Source organism: Cotesia typhae, unplaced genomic scaffold (genome assembly GCF_013202065.1).
Source record: "Cotesia typhae breed Kobodo isofemale line unplaced genomic scaffold, CoteBio_Ctyphae contig_83, whole genome shotgun sequence".
NCBI lineage: Eukaryota > Metazoa > Arthropoda > Insecta > Hymenoptera > Braconidae > Cotesia > Cotesia typhae.
The window spans coordinates 2,024,677-2,047,913 of record NW_027423769.1 but is presented as its reverse complement, the minus strand read 5'-3'; the positions used below and the strand labels follow the sequence as shown (position 1 = coordinate 2,047,913).

Below are 23,237 nucleotides of genomic sequence, written 5' to 3'. Positions count from 1 at the left end.
GAAAAAAAAACAGTAATAAGTAATAATTGAATAATTTTATAAATGATTGTTCCTCAAAGAAGACTGTATTTACATAAATATCTTATTATACGACAATACTGATTAGTATCAATGATGTGTTGTACAAAACAAGTATCATATTTTTCTAAAAATGTACATAAAAATATTTTTATTGATAGTTGTTAAAATATTTTGATACGATAATTAATTTTTAACCAAACAATTTATTGTCAGTAATATTTATGAAAATATGAATTAAAAAATTTCTTTTTTTTATTAAACAATTTGTTTTATCTTAAAAAATGTGAATAATAAAGCAATGACCTTGAATCTTCTGAACTATTGACATTTTTAAAGATATAAACTCATCCCGATGTTATGCTCATAAAGAGCTTTCATTTGAGTACCCACATGCATTTTTTATATATATTTTTCATATATACATATATATGTATATATATATAAATATATAAAATATATGAAAAATTGATGTGGGTACTTGAATGAAAGATCTCGATGAGTGTAACATCGGGATGAGCTTATCTCTTTAAAAATGTCAATAGTTAAGAAAATATTTAATTATCGGACGTTCGAGTACATTTTTCAATCATGGTAGCCAATTCGCGAACCTGCCTATCTAATGGTGTACTGTCTGATAAATCTTGATAGGTAGACACAACATTCAGAACTTGACTCATTGGCAGTTCATTTCTGACTTTGCTACTCCTTGGTGGCAAATCATCAGGATTTATATCATGAAGACTATGCAAGGCATTTTTATAACTAAATATTGTATGATCAAGACCGTCCAATGGTGAAGTTGCCCACAAAAAATTTTCTATGTAATGTAAGTCTGTTATCAGCCTAGTTGGTTGTGATTTAACTATCACATAGACAAGTAACGATGTTAAATCTTGATTTGAAATAATTTTTACAGACTTGTTATCTTCAGCAAAATCATTGGACTCTATCTGAGATTCAATGTCCGCTAATGCGCCCTTAACTTCTGCGGTTATGAGATCCAAAGTGCTCTTTAGGCAGAATAATTTTTCAAAGGGCGCTCGACGAGCATCTAGAGTTGCCAATTCAACGATTGCCGATGGCATAGAAATGGCAAATGCTTCAGAAACTCCAAGTTGATCAGGTGTAACTCCAGCATTTATTAACTTTGTTATTTTATCTTTAATATAAAAATCATCCTGCTCCAGTGCGTTGCTTAATAACGAGTATATCCCATCATGAAGATGATGCATGATAAATAATTCCAGTGACAAACTGAGCAACTTTTGAAAACGTCCATCGCTCTGGATGTCCAGTTTGAAAAGATTCATTATGTTTACCCAGTGACGTTTTATCCAACCTTGAATTACATCTCCTAATTCACTCGCTGAGTCATACTTGTCAATATCTATACAATCAATGTCATCCTTTAAGTGTGGTAATTGATAACTACAGATACTTGATATTTCATAAAGAAAATCCAAAGCCCTGAAATTATTATTTGTTTTATTTTTTTTTTTTTTTTTTAATATTTTAAATAAATATTCTATTTAATTTAATTTAAATAGTTTATTTTGTTAACAGCTCGCTGTTAGATACTCACTCTTTGTAAGACGTAATTGAATTATTTAATTTAAGTTGAGTTGCATCATGTGACACAGTAGTGTTGGTATATTTTTCATGCAACAATCTATTTACAAAAACCACAGTGTACTCTTCTTCATCATCAGAACCTTTTTCGGTGCTTATAATTTGAACTTTATGTGGAACGGGAGATAAAATTATTGAATCTTCGTTTTTTACCATCAAATGTATGACATCGCTATCAAATTTATAGATTCTTGACTCTTCGACGTCAGTGGAAACATAATGATCTGGTAATTCTGGTATTGGTTTTAAAATGTGTTCGTCTGGAATTATCAAATTTTATTTTTTTTTTTTTTTAATAGTGATTAATTAGATTTATAAATTATTTAGAGTATAAAAATTATCAGACACTTGACAATTTTTATTGACCTAGAAAATTATTTTTTCGAGCTTTGTAAGTTTTTTTTAAATTATTAAAATATTTATAAATATTTTTATGACTTGTCATTTTTTATACTAATTTCTGAAACAAATTTTCAAGTAATCATTAACTCAACACAGTGTTTATAAATTAAAAATTGTTTTCTATAGTCTACATACTTAAAAATATTTTAATATGTAATTAATATTGCTGTCACAAACTCATGCAGCATTGAATACCTATTAAGTCTTCAGTGATTGATAAATTTTTTAAAGATTCATCTGATGGAATGCAAATTATCCAGTGGTTGGCCAATGTTAATTCATATTTAGCTTTAAATTTTTTCTAGAACACAATCATTAAATTAGCAACGAAATAACAATTTAATACACAAAAATACTCACTTTCAGTAGAAGAAAAAATGGGTTCAGAGCAGTCTCGTTAAATTCCATAGTTGGAAATTTTTTTCTTCATTCTTCTGAAATAAAAAAATAATAATTAACCAACGTTCAATAATTTTTAATTAATTAAATTAGAACTAAAAAAAAAAATTACAGGTATAATTTTAAAATTTTATTAATAAAATAAATTATAAAAATTTTTAGAACTTTTTTTTTATTAAAAAAAATTTCAATTGTGAAAAACTTGAAAAACTATGAGTGCAATTTTTTAAAAATATTTTTAGTTCTAATTTAATAAATTAAAAAATTAAAAATAAATAAATTAGAAAAATAAAAATATTTTTAAAAACCTAACCTATAATTAAATAAATCTGTGCAATGACTAATATAAACTTACAAATTCCATAAAAAATGGTGATGAAATAATAATTTCATATTCTATTAACACATGACAAATGTAAACAAAAATAACTGATAGAGTATTATTATTATTATTATTATTATTATTATTATTATTATTATTATTATTATTATTATTATTATTATTATTATTGTTATTGTTGTTATGATATTTATTTTGTTTTGTCACTTAAAAATTTTGAATTTTGATTCTATGCAACTCATAAAATATATTTATAATTATGACATAAGTAATAAATGAACCATATAATACATTACACCAGTGTGGCCAGAACGTGCTCTTTTCTTACCCCCACTTTGTAGGACACTCTCATCTGACTACATTGAAAGCGGTACAAAGTGGGGGTAAAAAAATCGCACGATCTGGCCACACTGCATTATTACACGCTTATAAATTATATATTTATATATTTATTGTAAGTATTTGATAAGTTAGTCAAGTAAGTTGCATTTTATATTTTATTCTCATGGCATCATTCATCTGAGCTAGTACTTAATTAAATTTATTTATTTATTTTATTCTAGCAAAAGTATACATTATAAAATTATGTACTGCGACAATTACTTAATACAATTAATAATGCTATCAATAATTACAAATTTTACATTGGCATTATCAGTAATCGATGTAATTACATTTTTTCCAAACTCATTTGCCGATGTACCATTAACATTGAATGATAATGTTATTGATTATAATCCAGACGTTGATTTACCTGCGGTAAGTTTTTTAAAATATTTTTTTAATTTAAATAAAAAAAATTCGCGCTTTTTTTTTTAAATTAAATTTAATTTAATGTTTGTGATAATTTTAAATTAAATTTATCTTTTTAGGAAGATATGATAAAAAGAGCTGGATATCCTGCAGAAGTTCATGTAATCACAACTGATGATGGATATTTATTGTCACTCCATCGTATTCCCGGCAAACCTGGTGCAAAACCGATATTCTTGCAACATGGGTTACTCGGTAGTTCTGCGGACTGGATCATTCCTGGCAAAGGAAATTCATTAGGTATTTATATTAATGATACTGAAATTTAGATGAAAATTAAGTTAGCCGTCATCTAAAAATTTTTAGAATTTTTTTTTTTTTAATTGAAAAATTATTACAAAAAAATTAAAAAAATTTTTATTTGTAAAAATATTGTCGGTTAATTTTCTTATTATAAATTTAGATATATCTGATAATTTTTAAAAATTTTTTGATAAATAAATTTAAGTAAAAAAAAATATTTTGAAAAATGCCAAATTTTTAATTTTTGAAAATCGTTAAAAATAAAGTTCGCAGTTAAAATTTTTTTTGTTAAATACCTTGTACTGATCTTAAAAGATCCTGAAATTTTTAGAAAGGTGTTTTTTTTTTTTTTTTTTTCTTCCCTCAAAAATTTAATTTTAAAAATAAATTTTTAATTATGCATTTTAATTATTAAAAAATTAAATGCATGACTAGGAAATATTAAATAATAATGGCTTTATTATTTATGGTAATAAATATATAACAATAAAATAATTAATATTATTATAGCATATTTATTGTCAGACGCTGGATATGATGTCTGGCTAGGAAATATACGCGGTAATACATATTCACGCGCTCATATAAATTTATCACCACAAGATTCGCAATTTTGGAATTTCAGGTAATTAATTTAGTATGAAAAATTTTTATTGGTGACATCAACATTAATGCTATTTATTTTTAAGTTTTCATGAAATGGGAATTTATGACGTACCGGCTGCAGTTTCTTATATCGTAGAAAAAACAAACATGTCTTTAGTTTACATTGGGCATTCAATGGGGACAACAATGGGATACGTGATGGCATCTGAGCGGCCTGAAATAGCAGAGAAAATAAAAGTTATGATCAGTTTGGCTCCTATTGGATTTATGAGTCATTTAAAAAGCCCCGTGAGAATTGTAGCTCCATTCGCAAATGATATTAAAGTAAATAGAGATTTTTTTTTATTCTTTAAAATATACTTAAAAATTTTATTAAGTACAAAAATAATATAATAAATTTTTTTTTTTTTTTTCAGTTAGTGGCGCATTTTTTAGGAGTTGATGAATTTCTTCCTCAAAATATTTTCATAAAATATCTAGCCAAGTATGGCTGTGAATTGGTCACCATTGAAAAAGAAATTTGTAAAAATTCAATATTTGCAATTAGTGGATTCGACGACGCACAATTTAATCAAGTATGTCTTTAATTATTCTCTCTTTTAGTTTTAGGAATTAGAAAATTTTATGAAAAAAATTTTTTACTTTTTATTTATTATTGAAATAATATTTTAGACCTGGTTACCAGTTATATTGAGTCATACACCAGCAGGCGCGTCAACAAAAACTATGGTTCATTACGCTCAAGAAATAGTATCCGGACGATTTCAACAATATGATTATGGAGCAAAAAAAAATTTTGAACTTTATAATTCAACTTTTCCACCGGAATATAATTTGGCTAAAATTCAAGTCCCCGTTGTATTTTTTTACGCTGATAATGATTGGCTAGCTGCTCCAGAGGTATTGTCATTTAATTAAATTATTAATTTAACAATATGAAAATTAAGTTAGCCAATATCTAAAAATTTTTTTTAACTTTTTTTATTAATAAAATTATTAAAAAAAAAAAAAAAAATTAAAAGAAAAAATTGCACATGTAAAAAATTTGAAAAACTACACGTGCAATTTAAAAAAAAAATTTTTTTATTACCAATTCAATTAATAAAAAATAAAAAATAAAAATTTTAATTTCATTTTAATAATTATAATATTTATTTTAGGATGTTCAAAATCTTTATTCAAAATTGCCAAGGACATACGGTTTACACAGAATTAATTTTCCAAAATTTAATCACCTAGACTTTTTATGGGGAATCGATGCAAGGCAATTACTTTACAACGACATAATAGATCTGATGAATAAATATGATAATTTATTATTTTTTTAAATACTCAACGACTTAATTATAAAGATAAACTTGCTTACAGTTGCAAGTTTAAAATTTCGATATTTTTACATTTTTACAAACACCTTACGTACAATAATAAACCTGTTTGCAAATAATTGTTTTAATTATCACCGATAATATCGCAATAGCCAAACTAGCAATTAACACACAAATGAATTAAAATTGTTATCGCACTGTAATAATTATGAATAATCGATGCTACTGCAAAACGTTTAGTTTTTATGATATGATAGTACTGCTAAAAAACATTGTTGTAATAAGTTTATTTTAAAAATGATGCATGTTCTTTCAAGTGGTGTAATTTTTCTTTCTCTTCTTGGCTTTTCAACAAATGATGTTTTCGAGTCATGGCCTACAGTAATTTCATTTTACTAATTATAACAACAGTTACTAATTTAAAGTATAATTTTGTTTATTTGACAGACAAAATTATTAGAACGCGATGGATATTACGGAGAGACCCATAATGTAACCACAGAAGACGGGTTTATTTTGAATTTACACAGGATTCCTGGAAAATTAAATTCTACTCCGGTATTGTTAATACATGGTTTGCTTTGTACTTCAGCTTTGTGGGTTGTTTTAGGAAAAGAAAAATCATTGGGTAATTTATTTAATTAATATTTTTATTTTTTACACTTAAAAATAAATTGAGCTCCACTACTGCATAATTATACCAAAAAAAGTTTTCTAGATTTGAGGAAAAAAAAATTTTGAATAAAAATTTGCAAATGTTCAATCTAAAATTTTTTTTTTCCAAGTCAAAAAAAATTATTTTGAAAAAATTTTTTATTTCTTCATTTAAAAAATAAAATTTTCACCTAATTTCTTTTTTATTACAAAAATGCTCATTAGTTTGAAAAAAAAATTTTTTTCTCAGTATAATTGATTATTTTTGTGTAGCATATTTATTAGCCGATGAAGGATATGACATCTGGCTAGCAAATTCTCGAGGGAATACTTATTCAATGTCACATGTAAATTTAACTGTTGATGATTTTGAATTTTGGGATTTTAGGTAAAATTTATTATTATTATTATTATTATTATTATTATTTTTTTATTCATCAGCCAGACGGAAAGAATAAGATGACACTGGATATCATCCCAGATTATACTCAGTGATATCTATGGTGGAAAAAAAAAAAAAAAAAAAAAAAAAATTTCAGATAGTAGCTAGTATAATCAAGATTATACTGGATAATTTCTGGATTATACTCATTATAATCTGTATTATACTCATTATAATCTAGATTATACTCATTATAATCTGGATTATAATTGCTACTATCTGAAATTTTTTTACTCAGGTAACATTTATTATTATTATTTTAACAATAAGCTATTTTTTTTTTTTTCTTCAGTTACAAGCAATGAAATGGGTATTTATGATTTACCAGCTATGATCGATTATATAACGACAATGGTAAATGATAAAATAATAATTATCGGACACTCGCAAGGTACTATGCAAAGTTTTATAATGGAGTCTGAACGTCCAGACATGATCGAAAAAGTCAAAGGATTAATTTCTCTTGCGCCAATTGCATTTCTCGGACATGTAGAGTGGCGTATAAAAAATATTGGGCCAATACTAGCTAAAATTGCTAATGTATGAGTATTTATTTTTAAATCAAACATTTTTTTGATAAATTTGATAAAAATTTATAAATTTTTTTATTAGTTTTTTCGAAATTTAGGCGTTTTAAATAGCTTTGGAGTCCAAACACTGGCATTTAAAATCATTTATACTTTTGGTTGCAAATTATTTAAAATTCAAAACTATTTTTGTCAAAATTTTTATTATTTATTCATTGGGTTTGAGGATCACCAATTCAATAGCGTAAATTTTAGTTGCAATTTTAAACATCTAGATTTTTAATAAGTTAAATTATAATTGATAATTTTTTAAAAATTTTAGACTCTTTTAAATCCAATTTTGAGTAATTATCCAGCTGGAACATCATTTAAAAATTTAATACATTTTTCTCAAGATGTTGAATTTAATGTCTTTGCAAAATACGATTACGGTGAAGAAGAAAATGTTAAAATTTACAATTCGTCTAAACCAACTGACTATGATTTATCGAAAGTTACCTCTCCAACTGCTTTGATTTATTCAGAGGCTGATTGGTATTCAAACCCTACGGTAAATATTTTCGACAGTACATTTTGTAGATACATACAAATACAACTTTAATCATAATCATGAAAAATTTTTTTAGGATGTGGAAGCGCTTTTTGATTTGTTACCAAATATAATCGATGTACACATTGTAGATCATCCAAAATTTACCCATATGGATTTTTTGTGGGCTATTGATGCTAAATCACTTGTATATGATCATGTCATTGATCTTGTGAAGAAATTCAGCGATCAAGGTCTGAAAAATGATAATAATTTTAGTGGTAATTGAAAAAAATCCGAAGGTAATAAAAATCCATCGATTTATTGTTTTTGAATGAGGTTAATTAATTATTAAAAAATTAATTAAATATTAAAAAAAATTACATTGATAGTTTTTTAAAATTCTTAATTGTAAAATTTTTCTTCTTTTTAAAAATATTAAAAACATATTTAATAATTTTTAAAATTTTATAACAAATAAATGATAGTAAAAAAAAAATTGACATGCAAAAATTTAAAAAAATAGAAAATGCAATTTTTTTAAAATAATTTTTTGGAGCCGACATTTAATAATTTTCAGAATTTTTTTTTATTGTTAAAAAAATTTTTATTTGTAAAAAACTTGATAAGCTGTGTGGAATTTAAAAAAAAAATTTTTTAGTTTTAATTTAATAATTAAAAAATTAAAAACTTTGGTGTTATTTTTTTTTTCTTGTAAAAAATAGTTTATAAAAACAAAAAATTGTCGGATGTCTGCTATTGTCACTATCACATTAAAAAATATAATACACTTGATTTTTTTTTTTTTTTTTTATTTTATTGGAGCTTATTGTAATCCATAGCAATTGAGGTTTCAACGAAGAATGAAGAGGAATTTCTTTGCCACGGCAAAAAATACGAGAGAAAATAATTTATTAACACGTGTGTACTCGATGTCACGTGTTTCCTGACAATATTATGTTTATTATTGTCAGTTCAGTGCTTTGATGTTTAAAAAGTTTAAAAAGTACCCTTACATTATTTAAAGTGTGTTAGTAACACACATTGTGCAAGCAATAAAGCAATATTGTGGTTTATTTTTACAAAAACCCAGACGAGCACTCTCAACAGCTGTAATTACCGATGGAGTACAACAGTAATTTTCTCTGGCTTCCTGTTGATCTCTCTGAGAGCGCAGTGAGCTTCATGCATAGCTTCAAACATTCTCCGTATCGTGCGTTACAATCGAGTTTGGATGATGATGCTGATGCAGCCTTTTTATCTACCAAAGCAGAGTACCAACCAGTACCAGAGCACCCAAGAGTATCGCTGAGATATATACAGTGCTCCTCACCATGCTCTTCACTTGTATTGTGTGGTATTGCCATTTCACAACCTTCAATCAGCCTTCGTTCACCTTCGTTGGTGAATTGGACTACTCTGGGTTATTCTAAATGCTTACATTCTTCATTACATCGCGAGTTTAATATTCCACACATCTTAACACAAACACAAACACAAACACTACTACTACCACCACCACCACAGTCTCAATCTCAAGTCCCGTCCTGTCTCCAACTACTCGAGATTGTCGCGGATGTCACCGGCAAAGTTTAAAGTAAATATCAAGGGAGTAGGGAGTGACAGAACATTGCTACTAAAACAACAAATGGCCTTTGTGTTTTGTTATCATGTTTAATTAAAATACTATCGGGTATTTTGCTGTTAATTTTTTATTTAATTAGCTTATTCAATTTTAAGCTAAATCTGGATTTTTAATATTTTTAAGGTAAGAAAATTTTTATTATTAATGAATCTAGTTCATCGATTTTATTCCTTCTACGTTAAGTTATTTTGATACTAATTTTTAATTTAATTTAACTACCGTGGCACTGTTATTTTCTTCATTTCATTCAACAAATTTAGTTTTTATTTTTTTTTTTTTTAATCACAGTGAAAGTAGAGCAGTATGTTGATTTTTTTTTAATAAACTTATTGAATGTCAATAAGAAAATTATATATTAATATTCTTCTGATTTCTTCACACCTTTTATTTTTTATCAGGGTGAATTATTCAGCAGACAGCTAATTTTATCACATTAAATTTAGCAGCTATTTAGTAATTTTTAGAATTTTTTAACAAATAAATTATGGCAAAAATAAATGAAAAAAAAATTGACATTTAGAAATTTTTAAAAATTACTATAGCAAAAAAAAAAAAAATTAAATAAATGGGACTTGTAGAAATTTTAATGTCATCTAATTTTTGAGAATTTTTAATGAAAATTAATGTAGCACATATTTAATCATTTTTAAAATTCTATCACAAATAAATGATAGCAAAAAAAAAAAAATAAATAAAAAAAAAAAACCTTTAGAAATTTTAAAAAATTAAAAATGCAATTTTTTAAAAATAATTTGTTTGTTAAATAAAATTAAAAAATTGTCACGTGACAGCTAATTTGAATGTCATTAATTTAGCAGATTTTTGATAATTTTAATAATAGTTTTGATAAATAAATTATGGCAAAAAAAAATTAATATGTAAAAATTTTGAAAAATAAAAAAATGCAATTTTTAAAATATCATTTTTGGGAAAAATTTTGTTTGTTAAATAAATCAAAAAAATTGTCAAGTGACTGCTAAACTTTAGTGCCATAAAAACTCTTAAAATTATCAAATATCTATGACAATATTTTTAGTTAAATTATTTAAAAAAAAAAAAAAAAAACTAGAAATTTTGGAGTTATAAAAATTATTATTTTATTCCAAGAGAATATTTAAATTAAAAAAAAATTTTTTGTTATTACAAATTGTACGTACACATGTTTTTGTTAGTCACTGTAAAAATTAAAAATGAATGGAATGTGTAAGTGACAAAGAGCTTTTATGTAAAGTTCACTTGATGTCACATAATAGGCGACGAATCATACAAAGCAAATAGAGTATAATAGATAACTTTCACTTGTGAACATTTTCATTATTTATTCGTACGTATCATTATTATTATTAATGTTATTATTTAAAAAATGTTTTAAAAATTTTTTTATTTGATTTTTAGGTGTAAAAAATAAAATCCATCTAAATATTCATAGATATGTGTACATATTAAAGGTATATATGATTTAGATCATTGATATGTTATGAAAGTTGGAAGGGGTCTGATGTTCCGTTATTCTGTCATTCCACTTGTGCGTGTACTAATTGTGGATCTTATACATTATACTTTATTCCCACCCGCCATTCTGTTGCGTTAAATCGCGAGTTAAAAGCACTCGGGTGATGAGAACTGTTCTCAAAGCATCTAATTACTTTTCTGCATTTGAATTATAATGCAATTTTTTAATTGGAGTAAATTAAATGGTAAATGGTAAACTCTTTTTTTTTTTTTTTTTTTTTATCCTCTTTATCGTACTATCAGCTGAGATTAATAGATTTATTTGTTAATAATTTAGCTTATTTAAAAATAAAAACAATATATTATATTAGCTATAGGTTCTTTTGCCACAATAACCGGTCGGAGAATCCATAAAACCGGTACAACGAGTTCTCTCGTGTGGGACCCCGTGATATGAACCCACGGCGATCATTTTGTCCTGATAGCTAATATACTATGAACTTCCTTCCCACATCAACTATTTTGTTACTTTATTATTTTTTCATCGATGCTGCGGATTTTTTTTTTTTTTTTTTTTTTTTTTTTTTTTTTTTTTACACAACTTATAACCCAGTAAATTATAAATTGTTGGCTTTAATCAAACTTTTGAGGTATATCAGTCAGAGTTTGTTAAATCTTCTGAAATATTTTTAACATTCATCAAATTTTAGAGTTGAGTATTTTCGAGCATAAAAAAATTTTCAGGATTTAATATTTTAATTAAATTTAAATCTTAGCCCGGAGCATTGAAGTGTTTTAAAATTTTCATGAAGTTTTAAATTAAACTACACTAATAGAAGGATTTTTTTGTATTTAATAAGCTTCATTATTTTTTAACATCATAGGATTTAATAAATATTAATTAACAGTTAATAAGTAATTTATTAAGTATTTTCTTAAATATTGACGTTTTTAAAGATATAAGCTCATCTCGGTGTTACACTCATCAAAAGCTTTCATTTAAGTACCCACATCAATTTTTCATATATTTATATATATATTATATATATGTATATATCAAAAATATATAAAAATGCATGTGGGTTCTCAAATGAAAGCTCTTTATGAGTGTAACATCAGGATGAGCTTATATCCTTAAAAATATCATCAGTAGACAAAATACATCGTCATTTCTTAATTATCGACATTTTTGAAGATATAAGCTCATCCTGATGTTATACTCATCAAGAGCTTTCATTTGAGTACCCACATGCATTTTTGATATATTTTTCATATATACATATATAATATATATAAAATATATGAAAAATTGATGTGGGTACTCAAATGAAAGCTCTTGATGAGTGTAACACCGAGATGAGCTTATATCTTTAAAAATTTCAGTAGTTGACAAGATAAAAACCCATTTTATCATATAAATACACTGGGCACAAAATTTTGCTTATTCTCTCAATAACATAGATTTATTAATGGTTAATAAATATTTGTTAACTGGATTTTTCTCCCAAATAAATATTTATTGAATGTCAAAAAATATTTACTAAAATTTAATAAATTAAATTATTAATAGTTAAATAAATCCTTCTATCAGTGTATTAATAAAGTTGTAACTTAAGCTATAATAATTAGTTCTCGCAACGAAGTTATTTTAAAACGCAACAAGAAATATTTCGTAAAAAAATATTAAATACATATTTTGTTTGTTAAATTTCATAATATTTATTACTCGTTTGATATTTAATGCGCTAAAATCTTTATATAACTTTCACACTGGATTTTATTCAGTTTATTCCAGGATGTCCCTGCGTGGAAGCTGGTAATTTAGTTTAGATAACTATCGATGCCTATGAAAAAAATGAAAGATTTCTCCTTTCCAAACTGATAATTTTATAAAATAAAATAAATAATTAGAAAGTTTAATTAATAAATAATCTTCATATTAAAATAACTGATAATGATAATATTTTTCTGATACACTAGAGGTTATCAAATATTGGAAAATTTTCATAATTTTTTTTTTTTTTTTTTAGACGTTACAACAAGTAGATCAATTTATCGTGTTATTAAATTGACCTTTGTAATTGTTACAAATGCCAGAGATGATTTTTTAAATATTCTTTTATTAAACTACCAATTAAATCATGTAGCACTGAATTAATGACATAATGTATTAAATTTTCAAATAGAGCTATAATTAATATCACTTGGAGGCCACTTAAAATAAAATTTCTTCTGCCTACGTCTTAAAATAAAATTAAATATGACCGAATGTAAATTTAGAAGTAAACGAGCTTTTAAATAATAATTTAAGTCGAGTAAAATATTAATAATATATATTTATGTATGCAAACAATTGCAAAATATTTAAAAAACTTTTTAGTGAAGAAAAAAGTACACGAAAGCAAGATTGAAAGTCTGATAGAGAAATAATGTGAATATAAGTTTGTGAGAAAAAGAAAGAGAGAGGCTTCAGTCAAGTAGCCTTCTCTTTGATCCCAGTCAGTCTACATCGAGCTACCAAGTATTAAACATTCGTTCTTTAACATATTTTAATTTTTTTTTATTAACAACACAAACAGTTGTTATTATTTTTTATTTAAAAGAAATTTACTATCAAGTGAAGGTTAATTATTTTTTATTTAATATTGCTGTAATTAATCATCATTAAAATTATTAATTAATAATATGTAATTAGTGGCAAGTGAAACGTGAAAGTGGAAGTAGGTACTTCTTTATTTTAAGAAGAATTATTGAAGCAACTATTAAAATAAATATCTACTTTTTTTTTTATTATTATTTTAAGTAATATCATTAACTACTTTTTTTTTTTTTTTTTTTTTTTTTTTTTTTTTTTAATTCAATGGGTTGATTGTACTTGACCTTATTCATATTTCAAAATGTCATCTATATTTATAAATTTGCACACAAATATTATCAATTATCATGAACTAAAGAGCGTTATCGCTAACCATTCATTTAACTTGACACTGCAATTTGAGATTCGATAAGCAGTGCGTAAAAAATTTTATAAACTTTCTAATTAATTGTATTTAAATTAACAATTAATTTAGCTTATTTTTTATAATTTTTTTAACACATAAATTATGGCAAAAGAATAATAAGCCGACAGTGAAAAATTTAGATTTTTTTTTATTAATTTAATTAGCAAGAAAAAAATATTTTTAAAAAATTGCAATTAAAATTTTTCTTTTAATTTTTTTAATAAAAAATGTTGGCTAACTTAATTTTCACAAAAAAATAACAATTAAATTAGTCGATATTTTTAATTTTGATTAATTTATTAAATTTAAACTAAAAAAAATTTTTTTACAAGTGAATTTTTTAAAAAAATTTTTTAATAAAAAAAAAAGTATGAAAATTTTTAAATGTCAGCCAACTTTATTTTCATAAAAAAAAATTGACTTGTAAAAATTAAAAAAAAAAAAAAAAAAATAATAAAAAATGCAATTTTTTAAAAATAATTTGTTTGTTAAATAAAATTTAAAAATTTTCAAGTGACTGCTAACTTTAATGTCGTATTTATTAAATTTATTGTTAATAAAATAAAAGATTACAACAATTTTTTTTTTTTTTTTTTATTAATTAAATTAGAACCAAAAAAAATTTTTTTTAAATTGCACGGATAATTTTTAGAATTTTTTTTTTTTTTTAAAGATTTATAATAAAAATTTATTAAACATAACAAGAAATAGTTTGTAGCACTTTGAACTTTCTATTTTTGTTTTTTATTAAAAATATTTTTATGGGTTTCTCATAACGGATTATAAAATAATTTATATTAAGCGACTACTCAAGAAATTAAACGTAAAACTACTCAATGTTATTGTGTATATTACAAACTTTTAAATTAATGGATTTTAGATTAATAACAATAAATATTACTAACATTTTATGAAGCAAATTATTAAAGTTTTTTTATAAAAGCTGTACTTAAGAAAAAAAATAAAATATAAATATTCCTAACATTTTACAGTAAATTAATCTTAAAATAAATGTGACTGATAAAGTATAAAATAATTAATTGATTTATTGTTTAATAAAATAAAAGAAGAAATAGTTAGCAGTACTTTGAACTTTTTAGTTTTTTTTTACTAAAAATACTCTGATGGGTTTCTTATAACTCGCTCTATAACGGATTATAAAATAATTTATATTAAGCGACTACTCGAGAAATTAAACGTTAAACTACTCAAAGTTATTGAGTGTATTAATGTAGCCTGTGTGTGTATATAATCGACAATACCATTTAATATCGAGTAGAGCCACATATATATATTATATCCACGAGATACATTAAATATTATCTTCACATATAATACAAGCCCGTAAACTCTTTTCACACACACACACACACACACACACACACACACACACACACACACACACACACACACACACACACACACACACACACACACACACACACACACACACACACACACACACACACACACACACACACACACACACACACACTTAAACAATTCAACTGATATTCGTGGTAATCAGGGTCGAGAGAACGCGTGTGCGCTGACGGGTGACTGGCATCAACACACACGGTATTAAATTTAAATGTGTGTGTGAGAAGAAGTATGTTTAGTAATTTTATTGTAGGATTAGTAATAGTAATAGTAATACAGTATTGCAATCACATACCTATCACATATCTTTATGTGTGTTATTTTTAATATCATATATTTTATTTATGTGTAATAGACGAAGATGCATGTAGATGTATGTATGCATACAAGCTCAGGGCATGACGATGTTATTTGCGTTACTGTGTTGCATTACTCTATTCGTCAAGTTACACTGTCCAACTCTGTACCACTCAACGCCTCCGCACGAATACGTGGTGTGATTGCGATTTCGACATGACACAATAAATATCTTCTTTATTTTTGTTTTATTAACGTTCTTTTATTTTTTACTTCATAAAATTTTACTCAAATAAATTTTTTATCAATTACAATGATATTAAAGTACTTTTTAATTACATGATAGTCAGAGAATATTTTTTTTTAATTTATTTTTATTTTTTAGATACTTTAATTAAAGAGCGTTAAATTTTTTAGAATTTTATAATAATTATATTATTAAAAAAATATTGTCACACTGAATTTAAGAGACATATAAAAATTTAATAGATTTTTACAACAATTAAATTATAAAAAGAAAGCTGCCTTGCAGTCACTATGTAAGCTATAAATAAAAATAAAATTTAACTTTATTAAATAATGACTTTTGTTAAACTATACGCTGTATTTTCTTAAATATTGACCATTTTGAAGATATAAGCTCATCCCAAAGTTACATTTATCAAGAGCTTTTATTTGAGTACCCACATGCATTTTTCATATATAATATATATAAATATATAAAATATATGAAAAATTGATGTGGGTACTTAAATGAAAGGTCTCGATGAGTGTAACACCGGGATGAGCTTATATCTTTAAAAATGTCCATAGTTCACAAGATACAAGATAATTTCTTAATTATGTATAAAAATTGTCAATGTCTGCTAATTTCAAATTTATCAAATATATTTTTTTTATAAATTTTCTTTTTATCAAAAATTTAGATAAAAAATTATTTCTTATTTATTTTGTTACAAAGTACTAAATTAATTGTGTAAGACTAGTTTAGTAATTATTTTTAGAAAAAATTATGATATTTAATACCAGAACAAAGATGCACTATTTCTGAAGCCTCACTGGAGAATTTCTCTGTATAGATAAGACCACCCGAATAGTTTTATAAACTACCCAAGTAATTGAGACTATCGACCGACGAGATTTGACTTTTAACTGAACTTATTTGTATTGGAGAGTGACTTAATATTATTCTAAAGTTAAATTTTCATTTTATTCAACAGAGAATACTATTCACTACTGACTTAATCTTGTTAGGTTGAAAAAACAAAATTTATCTATTAAAATAATTTAATTTTCGTATTTAATAAAAATGTTCATATCAGTAGACTCTTTTTTATTATTTTTTATTACTTGTTAAAAATTTTTAATTGGTAGATAACTTATTAAAGCACTTTATTGTTGTACTAACAGTATCTTCGTCCGCTTCACTGAATGTCGGTGTAATTTTTTTTTGTATTATCAACAGGTTGTTTTTTATTATGAACTGTTCAATTCAAATTTTTATAACTTACGGTGAAAAATAAGAAATAAAAAAAAAATACAAATTTTATTTTAAGAAGAATATACCGTTGACTTTTTTTTTTAATGGAGCTAATATATTGTAAGTTGATAAACTTTAATGGATTTATATTAAATTTTTATATCAACTAAATTATAAAAAAGAAATTTTTATAAAAAAATTCCAGATCTATAAAAATAAATTTTAAGAGATAATATTTTTTTTTTTTTTATAATTTATTTGGAGTAAAAATAAATAAAAATTGTTAAAGAATATTTTTTAAAATATTCTCAAGCAAATTTATCAAGTTTCTTTGATAAATAAATTAGCAACCTACAGATTTACGAATTATTAATAAAAAAAATTTTAATTAAATAATTTTTTTAAATTTTTAATCACAATATTTATAGTTTGAGCGTTTTTGACATGAAATTTGAGACATCTGATAATTTAAAAAATTTTTTTAACAATTAAATTAGAGCAAAAAAAATTTATTTAAAAAAAATTCCATCTCTAGAAGCTCTGAAAAATAATAAATGCAATTTTTAAAAATAAAAATCTTATTCAAATTTTATAGCAATTAAATTAATAAAAAAAAAATTAATTAAAAATTTTTAGGAGGATTTATTTATTGTAATTAATTTATTAAAAAAATTTTTAACTTTGCAAAATTTTTCTCACTCTCTTAATTATATAAATTAACATTTACAAAACAAATTAAATAAATAAACAAATGTTTTTCATCGAGAAATTTAAATTTATTTATAACTACTTGAAAAACTTATCATAATAAATTAATTATTGCTAAAAAAAATATGAAACATTTAAAAGACATTAATTAAGGTTTAGATCTTTCCAATGATACTTAATTTAATTAAAAAAAAAAAAAAAAACACATTTTATCACATAAAAAATTTTTCTTACTCTCTTAATTATACAGACAAACAAATGTTACACAATACAATATTTATAAAATGATAAAAATTTTGATAATAATTTTTTTTATTATAGCAATAACAAAGAATATTTATTCCATAAATTTATAAAATAAAAAAAAATTTTTCCACTTTATTAAACTTGATTTATTTATTTAAATAACTTTTGGCAAAAGAAATGTCTGTTGGTAATAATTCTGTCTAAATTGCCGAGAATTAAAAATAAGAGAATAAAAATAAATATATAATAGTAAATAACGATTTGAAATAGTAATAAATTATAATAATAGAAACAACATTGCATGTTTCTCATGATAAAGCATAATAGACTGAGACTTCCGTTATATTTATAATAATAAACAAGAAAAATTCCATCACCAATAAAATGACACAATCACCAGAACATCATAAATGATTGTACATACATTAGGATTACGTAAAGAGAAGGCTGTGAAAATTATTAACGATTACGATTATAAGAATTAGCAAGTTTACATTTCAAGGAATATTTACAGAGATAAAAAAATAGGTAAAGAGTATGATTAAGATAATAATTTATCAAGGATAATTGATGACTATTTATTTACATTTATATTTATATTTATATAATTACTAATTATATTCATTGATTTAATTAGGTATTAAAATAGACACCAAAATGAAAGCAATCGAGCAGCATCAGCCAAATTCAATAGACTCGAGTGATTCCGTAACAGGCAGTATCGAGTACGCTTATCGTCCTTTGACAACTAAGCATCGACGTGCTGGTAGTACTGGTACAACGGGTGACGAAGAATATACCACTGATGAAGACGAGTTTTATGGTGATGAAGCTGATTGTGCTGGTACATCACTCCACCCTCCTCATCCAATTCTTAAATCAGATTTAGCTCGCGCAGCTACCGATCTCTTTGGTTACTCTTCAAAGGCTAATGACAATGACAATGACAACGAACCTACCAGTTTATTTGACGATGATGATGGCCAACTTAGTCCAGACAGGTATATATATATATATATATTTTTTTTTTTTTTTTTTATGAAAATTAAATAAGCCGACGTTTGAAAATTTTTTTTTAAAAAAAACATTTCACATGTAGAAGGGAAGAACAAGATTATAATGAGTGTAATCTGGAATGATATCCAGTTTCATCTTGCTCTAACCCGTGTACATGTGAAATTTTTTTTAATTCTATTGAAACTTTAATTTCATTGTGTTTAATTTTTTTTAAAGCAGCTCATTCAAAATGTCTCCAGTTTGTAGCAACAATAAGAATTTACAAGTGTGCAACAGTTCTGTTAATGATAAAAATAATATTTTAAGGACATTAGAAAAAATAAATACCGTAAAACAGAGTATAAGTGAGACTGAATTGATAAAATTCCCACAACACACAAGGCCTTTGGACTTGAGAATGGATAATAAAACCAACTGTAATGTTTCTGTCCCGGAAATACCTGAAACTAAAACTGAGGTGAATTTATAAAATATCATTATTTTTTTTTTTTTTATGAAAACAGACATCTATGGCACGCCATTTTACCATTTCAGGGATTTCAATTATTGTTATGTACATAATTTTAATCATAACATTTTTATTATGTACATAATTTTAATTCTAAAATTTAATATAAGTCATTATTTGTATTTATGAAATTTAACGTAATTATTAGTTACTAATTCTTAAATAATTTCTCAGCAACCTTCAGAGGAATGTAGAAAGAAAGATGGTGAATTGATGAAGACGGTCGATGATCCTCCGTCTCCAACGACTCTTCAGTGGGAGAAAGCTGTCGCAGAAGTAAAAGAACACGCAATTATTAAATTACAAGAGGAGCTTAAGAGGGCACATGAAGAACTCAAGCTCAAAGACGAAGAAGTCACGCGATTGTTACGCTTCAGACAAGATGTCGAGACTGAACTTGAAGAGCTCACAGCCAATCTTTTTCAAGTAATATTTTTTATTAGTATATTACTAATAAGCGACCTTGCAGTCACTGTACTTTCTTAAATATTGACGTTTTTAAACATATAAGCTAATCACGATGTAACACTCATCAAGAGCTTTTATTTGAGTACCCACATCCTGGATATAAAATTTTTTTCATTCTCTTAAATTAATAATATAGATTACTTTTTTTGGGAAGATAATTATTTATCTTTATCGAGGAATTTCATGTATGTCTAATTACAGGAAGCGCATAACATGGTACGAGAAGCAAATACTCGTCAAGCAACAGCAGAACGACTTCTAGAAGAAAGTCGTATGAAGAATGAAGTCCTAGCAGCTGAGGTATCGGCATTGAAGACTTTAGTACTGACGTCAACGCCGGCACAACCAAATCCTCACTTACATCCGCAAATTGATATACGCTCTAAATCATCAAGTGGCTCAGACGACTTACAACTAGGACTGTTCACTAAAAAACATCGCCGATCACCGTCGCATTTTAATCTTAAGTATGGCAGAGAAAATTCTCCACCTGAGTCTCCGGTTAAGGAACAAAAACATCTCTTCCCATTGAAATCCACGCGTCTGAAAAAGACGTCATTGATCATCGCGACATTAACAAAGAATTCCGCGAGAGAGATCGTGATCGCGACCGCGATAAGGACAAAGACAAAGAATGTAAAGATTTTGGAGTTGAAATAGATCCTATTTTACACTCTGAGTTTTTAAGGTGGAAGGAAAATCCCTGTATTGACAAAAGTGATGTCTTTATTGCTAGAGTTTTTCGCGAAGATATTGAACTTTGTCTTAGCTTTCCCAATCAAGAACTTGGAAGCAAAGTTCGCCAGGCTGTTTTAGACGGTATTATTTTCATTGAGGCTATCAGTGATAAAAGTAAACTTTCTTTTCCAAGGTATCTATTATTTAACTTTGTCTATTAAAATTACTTTAGAAACTTGAAGGCGGTTGTATGACTTTTTGGTAAATATTTACGGTTTTAATTTAAATTTTTTTGAACGAAATTTCTATTTGATTTTATTGAGATATATTTTATTTTTTCGAAAAGTACATACAATTAAAAAAAAAAAAATTGGATTTTCACAATTTTAACAAATTTTCAAAAAAATTTATATATTAAAAACAAAAAAAAATAAAATAGAAATTTTATCCAAAAATATGAGCCAAAATTTTTTTCAAATTAAAAATTTTTTTATACGCCCTTATATGCCTTTTTAAAAGTATTTTTTTTCGAGATACACCCTTATGCCATCAGTAATGCAATATTTTTGACTGAAAAATTTTTACCGACAAATTATGACTTGAGTAATTTTTTTTTGATAAAAATTTAGAATTTTTTTTTTTTAAATTGTCATTTTATTTTTCTAGAAAATGCGCTCTCTTAGAAGTACCAAGACAATGCCTTTATCGAATGCGATTAGGCGATCAAGATGTTCATTATTCTATCTCCCAAATTTGTCGAAATCGAGTAAGTATTAAAAAAAATCTAAATTTGTTTTTTAAAAATAATAATTTTTTTTTAATTATTTTACAGATAATAGCAGTATGTGATTTTTTAAATTACTTGAGATATATCGAACGGGGATTGGTAAAAAGTGCAGGTAATTATTTCTAACTAAAAAATACATTTTTAGGTTTATTAAATTGTTGCTAAATAAATTAAATAAAATTGTTTGATTACAGTTAATGACATTTTTTGGGAAATCACGAGACTAAGAAAAGAAATGGTATTAGCACGGCTTGGAATAGCTCTCTCATCTTAAATATTTTTGTTTTTATTAATTTTATTTTATTGAAAATGTCTAGTCTTGAAATTATCTGAGTTGTTTAAACAAATATCTCTTTTAGGGATTATATATACATATTTTATTCTCCACTTTTTATATTTTATATTTTGCAATCACTAATTTTATTTTATATAAAATATAATACTCTAAAGTCTTGGACAAATAGAACATAGGCTTATCGTCATGATACGGTACTAAAAGTTTTAGTAAAACAAAATATATATATATAAAAATATATATACATACACATTATTTCAATATAAGGCTGTGAATAAGTAATCTTATTATACATATAGAGTATTTATCATCCAAAAAAAAAAGTATGTAAATATACAAAAAAAAAAAAAAAAAAAAAAAAAATAAATAAATAAATAAATAAATAAAAATTATATGATCATGAACTTGACAAAAAATTGAATGACGAGATTACCAGCATGCATAAAATTATTAGACTAATTTTTTGTAAATAAAATTTACATAAAATAGATTTTAAATATTATAAAAAAATGTTTAATTATCTAAAAAATAATTTATCAAGAATTAATTTATGTACATCAGTCAACGAATCTTTATCTTTGAAAAAAAAAATATTTTTTTCTTTAAAATATCTCTTGAGACATCGAAAATTAATAAAACAAATATTTGATTGTTAATTAAATAATAATTGTAGTGATTTGTAATTTAGTTAGTAGGTTTAATGTTTGTTATAGAATCTCAACTGCTCTACTTTGTCTTCCACGTAGGAGCTGACTTTTAATATTAAAAAAAAAAAATAGATAATTAAGCTTTCTGATTTATACAAAGATTAAAACATAGTTGCCAAATGAATTTCAATTGTTTTAAATATAAATTTAAACAAATACCTAGTAAACGTTGTTTTAATATTGTAAATGTAAATATCTCTTACTTGTATTAATATATATATATATATATATATATATATATATATATATATATATATATATATATATATATATATATATATATATATATATATATATATATATATATATATATATATATATATATATATATATATATATATATATATATATATATATATATATATATATATATATATATATATATATATATATATATATATATATATATATATATATATATATATATATATATATATATATATATATATATATATATATATATATATATATATATATATATATATATATATATATATATATATATATATATATATATATATATATATATATATATATATATATATATATATATATATATATATATATATATATATATATATATATATATATATATATATATATATATATATATATATATATATATATATATATATAT

The 23,237-nt window shown here is 24.2% G+C and overlaps 4 protein-coding genes across 7 annotated transcripts; 3 read left to right on the top strand and 1 right to left on the bottom strand.

The window, feature by feature from the left end:
• Window positions 1–575: 575 nt before the first annotated feature.
• LOC141533320 (uncharacterized) lies at window positions 576–3,131 on the bottom strand. Of its 3 annotated transcripts, none has more exons than XM_074252135.1 (5): window positions 3,120–3,131; window positions 2,413–2,483; window positions 2,248–2,353; window positions 1,604–1,910; window positions 576–1,488 (listed from the first exon to the last, which is right to left on the bottom strand). In XM_074252135.1, the coding sequence occupies exons 2-5, from the start codon at window positions 2,458–2,460 to the stop codon at window positions 576–578; spliced, it is 1,374 nt and encodes a 457-aa protein (XP_074108236.1). In that variant the 5' UTR covers window positions 2,461–2,483; window positions 3,120–3,131. The 3 variants fall into 3 exon arrangements, with proteins under 3 accessions (XP_074108236.1, XP_074108234.1, XP_074108235.1); XM_074252133.1 differs by lacking the exon at window positions 3,120–3,131 and adding an exon at window positions 2,807–3,089 and having other exon boundaries at window positions 2,413–2,486; XM_074252134.1 differs by lacking the exon at window positions 3,120–3,131 and adding an exon at window positions 2,807–3,089.
• LOC141533321 (lipase 3-like) lies at window positions 1,855–6,094 on the top strand. Of its 2 annotated transcripts, none has more exons than XM_074252136.1 (8): window positions 1,855–1,877; window positions 3,355–3,550; window positions 3,664–3,844; window positions 4,358–4,472; window positions 4,537–4,777; window positions 4,870–5,028; window positions 5,126–5,353; window positions 5,614–6,094. In XM_074252136.1, exons 1-8 carry the CDS (start codon window positions 1,870–1,872, stop codon window positions 5,779–5,781), a joined length of 1,296 nt encoding a protein of 431 aa, XP_074108237.1. In that variant the 5' UTR covers window positions 1,855–1,869; the 3' UTR covers window positions 5,782–6,094. The 2 variants fall into 2 exon arrangements, with proteins under 2 accessions (XP_074108237.1, XP_074108239.1); XM_074252138.1 differs by lacking the exon at window positions 1,855–1,877 and adding an exon at window positions 3,251–3,269.
• Window positions 6,095–6,983: 889 nt separating this feature from the next.
• LOC141533322 (lipase lipl-1-like) lies at window positions 6,984–8,138 on the top strand. Its single transcript, XM_074252139.1, has 3 exons — window positions 6,984–7,414; window positions 7,487–7,645; window positions 7,724–8,138. The coding sequence occupies exons 1-3, from the start codon at window positions 7,181–7,183 to the stop codon at window positions 8,000–8,002; spliced, it is 672 nt and encodes a 223-aa protein (XP_074108240.1). The 5' UTR covers window positions 6,984–7,180; the 3' UTR covers window positions 8,003–8,138.
• Window positions 8,139–9,561: 1,423 nt separating this feature from the next.
• Window positions 9,562–22,767, top strand: LOC141533318 (guanine nucleotide exchange factor for Rab-3A). The gene is given in 9 exon segments (XM_074252132.1): window positions 9,562–9,698; window positions 18,778–19,141; window positions 19,374–19,614; window positions 19,840–20,091; window positions 20,335–20,656; window positions 20,659–21,004; window positions 21,478–21,577; window positions 21,644–21,710; window positions 21,793–22,767. Coding segments are annotated over 8 exon segments (1,752 nt in total). The 5' UTR covers window positions 9,562–9,698; window positions 18,778–18,797; the 3' UTR covers window positions 21,873–22,767.
• The last annotated feature ends 470 nt before the right edge of the window (window positions 22,768–23,237 follow it).